The following is an 8,660-nucleotide window of genomic DNA, read 5'->3' on the forward strand; positions in this document are numbered from 1 at the left end:
TAGACAAAATACGTCATGACTTTTCTGAAGACCCAATAGTTGTACAATGGCAAAAAGCTTAGCTGAACTGTGTCCTTAACTTATGTGGAAAGCAGTTGTAAGTGATAAACTTATTATTTTTTTTTGTTTTAAGGATTTTATTGGGGAATTGGGGGAGGGGAATAGCGCTGGGGAATCAGGAAAGGGGAACAGACAAGTTGCTGTCCCTCTGCTCCTCAGCCTAGCTGTGGAGGATGTCGCCCCACTGGCCCATGCTGGTATTATCATGCTCTTCCTGGGAGAGGCAGTTGCTCGCTGGCCTTTGGATGGCCACTCATGGTGGCCCACGGCAGCTCACACTGGCTGCCAGTTGCCCACGCTGGCTGCTGGCCACTCACGGTAGCCCACGGCAGCTCACGCTGGCTGCCGGCCAATCACGGTAGCCCACGGCAGCCCACGCCACTGCCGGCGACTCACAGTAGCCCAGCTCCAGGTCGAGCTGCTGCCCACCATCTCGGCTGTACAGGGTGCAGTGTCATCTGCCCCCATGTGGGATCCGAACCCGGGCCCCGCTGCTCAGAGCTGGTGCCTCAAGCCAAGTCCCAACCAATGTGCCACTTGGCCGGCCCAAGATATTTAGCTTAAGAGACTTCTAAGCAAAGTGTGGAAGGTGCAGCCTGCTGTCTTCCTGTGGATTATAGTAAAATGTGAGGGGAGACAGATAAACTGAGGGGTGAACTGTTAAATATAAAGAAAACAGGACCTGATGACTTAGAAACTCTTAGCCTATCCACATGAAAAAGACATTACGAGATTCAGCGTTAGGAAAGCCTACTCTAGGGAGAGAGATGAGGGTCCTGCACAACCTTTTGCTAAACCTGAGAAAGACCAAAAAGGCTGAGAATTTCATCACACAAAAAGCTCGTTGAAGAGATTGAGGGTGTGACTTACAGATCCTCTCAGCCATCTCAGAAAAATCCAAAAATAGATGGGATTATCTAGGAAAAACCGTGGAGGAGCCTCTGGTCTAATGGCGTGAATTCCTGTAACATACAAAGAAGATTCACAGGGTTTCTGAGAATGCTATACCAGTCGACATTGCCATCTTAAGCTAAAAGGGATGGATAAAGCATGAAATGAAAGGTGACTGAACCTCCCACAATTCCACAGGCAGGAAACACGCTGACAAAACTACTCAGCTGCAAGCATGTGTTACCTTCCAGGACTGAGGAGTCCAAGTGCAGAGGACAGTGCTGTGAGCGACAGGGGACTGTTCCCAGGTTTGAAACCTAACAGAGTGCACCTGGCTGAATTTCTATAATAAATTGCTTGGCATTGGTGACTTCTTTTTCATTCTATTTTCTATTTTTTTAAACAGGAATGTCTGTAACTACTATTCTCTGCCTGTGCTACCATCATATTTAGGAGCAGATAACTGGTTTTCTAGGTTCACTGGTGCACAGATGGAGAGGAGTTATGTCCTAGAAATCATAACTGGATCTGCTATCATACCTGATTTAAATGCGATTTGGCACTTTGGGGCTGGTGAGATTTAGATAAGGTTTTGCATTTTAAGTTGATGCTGTAATGGGTTGAGACTTTTGAGCACCTTTGGATGGGGTGACTTCACTTTGGACAGATGTGATCTTTCGAGGCAGAAGTGAACTGTGGCACCACAAAATGTTTATGTTCTAATCCACAAACATGTGAACTTTGCAGATGTGACTAAATTAAGCATTCTGAGATGAGGAGATTATCCTGGACTATCCACGTAAACTAAATGTAGCCACAAGGTTCCTTATAAGAGAAAAGCAGAATTAAAATTGGTAATAAAAGATTAAGGGCAGAAGCAGAGATTGGACGGACGCAGCCATAAGTGAAGGGATGCAAGCAGCCTCTGCAAGTCAGAAGAGGCAAACAACAGTCAGCCCTGGGGCTTCCAGAAGGAACCTGTTACATGTTACTTAACATGGCAAAAGGGACTTTAAAGATGTGGTTAAGGTTACTAGAGACGTTATGATGGGGGAGATAATCCTGGGTTATCTGGTGGACCCAATCTAATCACATGAGTCCTTAAAAGCAGAGAACCTTTCCTGGATGTTGCTAGAGAGATGTGCTAACAGAGAAGGGTCAGAGAGAGACAATGTTGCTGGCTTTGAAGGTGGACACAGGAGACCATAGGCCGAGGAATGCAGGTGGGCTCTAGAAGCTGGAAAGGCAAGGAGTGCTTCTCCTGCAGTCTCCCAAAAGGAACGCAGCTCTGTCGACACCTTACTTTAGCCCAGTGAGACTCATGTTAAATGTCAACTTATAGAATTAGAAGAAAGTAAATCTGTGCTATTATAAGCCACTAAGTTTGTAGTAATTAGTAACAGCAGCAATAGAAAACTAACCAGGAGTGGTGACCAGAGATGAAGTGGTGTCTGGGAAGAAGAGAAAGCTTTCCTATCATTCCTGATGTGCCCGTCCTCATTCAGGAAACCTCTGGCTTCAGCAGAAATGCACACATTTCTGCTGGTCATTCTTTAGATCTAGTTTGCCTGGCAGAATTCACATTCTTGTATTCTACACTCATTTTGTCCTGGAGTAGAATACATTATGGGTTGAACACTTAGAACAGTGTTTAGTGTGTACACACACACACACACACACACAAACACAGCGGGTCCCCTAGAAAAAGGTGTTGAATGAATAAATTAATGTGATCAAGGCAGGCTATGGGAGGCACTGTATTTCCTCTATTTTAAAGTGCTGTTTACCATATCTTCTCAAGAAATGCTGACCTTTATGTCTGTTTGTAGTTTATGATGTCATAGTTCTATAAAATACAAAGCCAAACTGTCTTTTCTGATACAGTAATATAGTTAAATCAGTAACTAAGAAGGATGCCTAACATCTTAAGAGGAGAAATAATCGCATGATCAAAGCATTTCGAAATCAGAATTACAGATGTTTCTGTATATATCACAGAGAAAAACTTCAAAATATTTGATCAGAGATTTCTTAACGGCTCTTGATCAATGCAGCATCAAGAAGCTTTAGTGCAAATTTTACAAATGCATTTATCAAAATGGGGTTTTGATCATTTTCTCTGCCAAAAAATGTTATTATATTAACACTGAGCATGTAACAAATTGGTTTGCTCAAATATTTAAAACCTATCAACGTAAGCCAGCCCTACACCTAAAAACTCAAGTATATTTAGCTGAAGATCAATTTGTAGTCCAAATTTATCTAAACTAAGCCTGGAGGATAGAATAAGAATAAACCCAAAATGAATCTGTATAAATAATACAAATAATTGGTTTTTATGCTGCTTCTCTTATTCATGTGGCACATTGTCTCTCACTACATGCTGCTGCATATAGGGACACTATTATTTTAGTTGTTGGAGTATCACAGTGTTAAGAATATCTGCTTCTTGTAGTGTTAGGCTTTCATCTGTTAGCTCTTTGTTTGGAAATGAAGTCACAAGAATAAAGTCAAGAGTTGCAAATTCAGGACGAGACTGTACAATAAAGTCCCGAACATCCAGGATCCTGAGAAATAAGATAAAAATAATTTGTGATACAGAAGCTTTACTGCCATGTAAACTTTTAGCCAAAATTAGATATAATAAAAATTACACAATTCTAATTCTTGTTTAAATGTGTTGTAACTTTCTTTAATTTACACTATTTCAATGAATGGATTTATCTTCGTTTTAAGATAAATGTTACTATGAAACAGAGACATTCTTCAGATGAGTTATGCACAAAATAAATGTCAACCATGTTATAATGAAAGTGCAGGTCCTACTCTTTTCAGAGTATAAAAAATTTTAGCAGCACACGACCCGGAAAAGGGTACCTCAGAGTGGCCTGTGTCAAAGTGAGTCTGAAACTATGAAAAGTGTAAGTTATAAGAATAACTGTTAAAAATTAATTTCACATACACATAGTAACTCAACAAAGATCATAAGTGTATCTCTTAGAGGGATAAACAAGTTAAAGTAATATCTTATTAGCACAACAAATGTCCATGTACAAGTGAATGTTAAAATGACATTTAAAACAGTCTATTTGAAGTACTTGACAACAGCACAAAGAAACCTAAACTACAAATTTACATGAAGATTTTCTATGTAGAAAGTTAATCCCAACCAGAATTATCATAAATTTTACATGAGTAAAAGTTCAAATAAGGTTTAACTATATTAAATTAAATCTGATTCCACTTTACATGGCTTTAGCAACAGTGTGAAACCAGCTTTTAAACAATTTTCTTTATTTTTTTAAGTGATATTTCCATTGAGTGGATTTCCATTAGTATTATCCTATTATCCTTTTAAAGTTTTTTTCTTCTGTCAAAACATACTGCATATCTAAAGAATTGCATTTTCTTCATTACTCAAGTCACATACAGTTTAACATAGATGAGTAACCGTATGTGTAAGTGCAAGCTAACTTACCTGTGTGTACTATTGAATCTTTGTATCAAACGACTGCCATCTGCCAACCTGATCTGAATTTTTGTAGTTGGCACTGAATCATCAATAAGAACAACTGCATTAAGTATTGACTTATCCTCCTCTTCTGGGGAGGAAGGTGTACTGACGATTTCAGGTGTAAGACTAAGGAAGAAGAATTAAAGAATTAGAACACAAATCCGAATACATAAGACATATGACAAACTGAAAGCAGTGATTAGCCTTTCATACTTGATTCTAGAGTTAGCCCTCTATGGTCTGGATTAGCAAACACATGGCTTCCTTTGAGTCTCCTATACTTCTTCCAGTCTTTTTCTTTATAATTATTTTGGCTTCTATGATTCTGATTTTTGTTTATCCAATCTCTTTCAAGAGCCTAAGTTTGTATTCTTTCCTCCTTTATCCCTCTGAAATTTCAGGAGACTGGTTAGCATAACAGTCTTTAGTCAGAAATCTGAGTGACTGAGTTAACGTCAAAGAATGACTAAGAGCACAGACAGACTTGGTTTCATATCCCTGTTATGTTAATTGTGTAACCTTAAGTGAATTAATCTCTGAATCTCAGTTGTATCATTTATAACATGGGGGAAATGATACTATGTTATGAAGCTATGTCATACAGGCATACCTCAAGAAACATTGCAGGTTTGGTTCCAGACCAACACAATAAAGAAAATATTGCAATAAAACAAGTCGTAATCTTTTTTTTTTAAGGAGGGTGCAGCTCACAGCGGCCTATGTGGGGATCGAACCAGCAACCTTGGTGTTATTAGCACCACGCTCCAACCAGCTGAGCTAACCAACCACCCTCAGGTCATAATCTTTCACTGGTAGAGGGCACTGCCTTCAGTTTGTAAAAAAACTCAACATACGTGAAGCGCAATGAAGTAAAGTGCAAAACGAGGTCTGCCTGAACCAGTAAGTCCTAGAACAGTGTTTCATCAGGTGCCAGCTATTTTTGCACGTATAAGCGCTTAATTACTAATATTCAATAAAATATTTTAAAGTTATGTTAACTTCAGTATTTAGCCTTAGTCACACCTCTTTGCTGTTTAAAACTTTCTCCTTATTGTTCGACTGATCAAACCACAGTGACATTTTTAATAAAGTGTTTGTATGTTTCAAGTATTACATTAAAAAGAAAATTTTATGGGTGGCCGGGTGGCTCAGTTGGTTAGAGTGTGTGCTCTGAACAACAAGGTTGCCAGTTCGATTTCCACATGGGCCAAGGAGCTGCGCCCTCCGCAACAACAGATTGAAGACAACGACTTGAGTTGAGCTGAGCTGCCACTGAGCTCCCGGCCGGATGGCTCAGTTGATTAGAACGCGTGCTCTTAACAACAAGGTTGCTGGTTCATTGGTGACTGAACTTGGAGTTGAGCTGCGCCCTCCACAACTATTTAGATTGAAGGACAATGACTTGATTTGGAGCTGATGGGTCCTGGAAAAAACACACTGTTAAAAAATAAAAATAGGGCCAGCCGAGTGGTGCGATGGTTAAGAACTGGCTTGGGACGCCAGAGGGCCCCGGTTCAGATCCCACATATGAGGGCCAGTGACACTGCCCTCTACAGCTAAGATGCTGAACAACAGCTCAACCTGGAGCTGGGCTGCCATGAGTCGCCGATGACAGCGTAGGCTGCAGTCCCTTCTGCCATTGGGTGGCAAGGAGCTCCGTTTGTAGCCCGGCGCCAGGATTGAGCAGCCAGCAGCAGCAGTGAGCGGCCATCCAGAAGTCATCGACTGATCTGCCTCGCCCGGGAAGAGCACAATGATGGTGCCAACTTGGGCCAGTGAAGCAACGTCCTCCACAACTAGACTGAAGAACAAAATGACAGCAACTTGTCTGTTCCCCTTCCCCCAATTCCCCAGCGCTGTTCCCATCCCCCCAAATTCTCCAATAAAAATCTTTAAAAAAAATAAAAAAATACACATTAAAAAAAATTTTTTTTAAATAAGGAAAAGGAGGCATTGGTAAAACAAGGTTTCTAGGCAAACTGGAGGAAATGATGTAGGTTGAAAGCAGAGCAATTCCCTCAAATGGGGAGAAAACATCTTCTTCAGACTTAACAGAGGAAGGTAAGGATGAATTTTAAAAACTCAGGGGCAAAGGGGAATATATCAAGCAAGTTAATTCTGATCAGGCTCTATTTTCTCGGTGAAGCTGGAAGCAAAGCACTCTGCGAAGATGAAAGCTTAGGGAAAGCAGGGAACGTGTGGCAATGTCCTCTGAGAATAGGAGGAGCAGCCTGCCTGTCCAGCACGGTGTGCAGACGTCCCAGCAGCACTGAACTGCATAGGGTCAGACCAATCCAGTGGCTGCACACTAAGGCAAAGGGGCTGCAGAATCACTGCGATAAGAGAATGAAAAGAAGGCAGGAAAGAAGGGGCTGTCAGACTTGAGAAAAGCAGCCCTAAAGGGTCCAGTGACCATGATGAAGTCAAACCTCAGGTACGGTGGTGCGATGACCGGGAGTAGCAAAGAGAATCTTTTAGACTGAACAGTTTAACAAACAGGCAGTGACTATTCTTAAGTAGAAAGAGACTGGCCTCACATCATGATTTTTATCTTCATACACACCAGCTCAAAAACCTACAGTGAATGTCTGCTTGTCAGCCCTGCCTATCAAAAATGATTCAGTGATTTTCTAGGTTTTTTGCTTGTCCTGCTCTACTCTAGCTCACTAAGCTAATTTTCATTAAATAATATCATTTGTTCTACCATTGTAACTTTGCAGCTTTACATCTATGATATACTTGCTCCTAGTATATTAACTAAGGGTACTGGTTAATATTTTTATCATGTTTAGGTTTACCTCATAATCATTTGTATGTCACAATAAAAATTAGGTTAGTTTCCATCGACTGCCAGCTACGGAAGACAATGGAGTCATTTCCATTTCTGCTTTGTTTGCTTTTTAATTATTTCTCTGTTCAGTAAATGGTTGCTGGAACTCTTGGGAAATGAGCCATTTTAGAAAGTTATTTTCTGTATAAAGGTTAACTATTAGAACTTTTATATTTCAATATATTTCTTAATGTAAAGTTTTGTAAAATGTCTATGCTTCACTTTCTTAGAATATATGTATTCAACTATTCAATATTTTGATTCATGTGCATCATACAGGCTCACAGCACCACGCTAATCTCCGAGTAAATTTCCTACACATCAGAAGCTGAAAACTCTGAAGACTATGCTTTGCAGGCTCCCTTGCAGCTAGGATTTTATATGATTCCACCCTTCTATTGAGCAAACAAATACATGTATGGTGAAATTAAGCATTGGAAGTGGAAGCTATGTAGCTTTTCTGGTTACCAAGGTGTTGGAGGCATTTGGTTTTTTTAGAGCAGTCATGATGGCACATTCTATTGTCTGGCTCTTAGCTTCAAGGGCAGAGCAGAGTGATGGGGGCACAGGAGGTGTTTTCTTTAGGAAGTTCTCTGTTGTATTTGTTTCTTTGACTAAGGCATGCTTGGTTTGCTATCTCTTCCAGAAATTTTACAAACTATTCAAGGCTCTTAAGAAACCCTTTACTATTTAAAGTAGCAAGTAGATTCTGTTTTTTTTTTTAAAGATTTTATTGGAGAACTTGGGAGGGGAACAGTGTTGGGGAATTGGGGAAGGGAACCTTGTGTGTTTCCAAGACCCATCAGCTCCAAGTCAAGTTGTTGTCCTTCAATCTTAGTTGTGGTGGGCGCAAGCTCAGCTCCAAGTTCAGTCTCCACTTTCAATCTAGTTGTGGGCGGAGGGAGGAGGTTCGGGGGTGGGGGCGCAGCCCCCCATCCCATGCGGGAGTCGAACCAGCAACCTTGTTGTTAAGAGCACACGCTCTCACCAGCTCAGCTCAGGCGCAGCTCACTGGTCCATGTGGGAATCAAACCGGCGACCCTGTTGCTCAGAGCCTGCACTCTAACCAACTGAGCCATGCAGCTGGCCCAAGATCCTGTTTTATAAAATCCAAAAGCCCTAACCAATATGGATAACAATTAACATGGCATTATCACCACTAATCTTTGTCATTCTCCTGGGTTTTTTTTTTTTGTCATTTTCTCTAGCTACCTGTCTTATAAGAAAAAAGGTTGGCCTTTGTAAGATACTATTATATAACCAGAAAATATCCTTATTTTTATGAGTTGAAATTACCAACTATAATCATTGGCTCTTCTCAACTATCTTTATGCTATTTTCTTCAACTTCAATTCTAGATTTATT

The 8,660-nt window shown here is 40.7% G+C and overlaps 1 protein-coding gene across 1 annotated transcript in view; it reads right to left on the bottom strand.

The window, feature by feature from the left end:
* Positions 1-2,684: 2,684 nt before the first annotated feature.
* The window catches only part of UBXN2B (UBX domain protein 2B), a 28,146-nt gene continuing 22,170 nt past the window's right edge, over positions 2,685-8,660 (bottom strand). The window contains exons 6-7 of the mRNA XM_019631900.1: positions 4,430-4,591; positions 2,685-3,518 (exon numbers count right to left, since the gene is read on the bottom strand). Coding sequence (XP_019487445.1) covers positions 3,356-3,518; positions 4,430-4,591 — 325 coding nt within the window. The 3' untranslated portion in view covers positions 2,685-3,355. The remainder of the gene's footprint in view (positions 3,519-4,429; positions 4,592-8,660) is intronic.

Source organism: Hipposideros armiger, unplaced genomic scaffold, assembly GCF_001890085.2.
Source record: "Hipposideros armiger isolate ML-2016 unplaced genomic scaffold, ASM189008v1 scaffold_1053, whole genome shotgun sequence".
NCBI classification, from domain to species: Eukaryota; Metazoa; Chordata; class Mammalia; order Chiroptera; family Hipposideridae; genus Hipposideros; species Hipposideros armiger.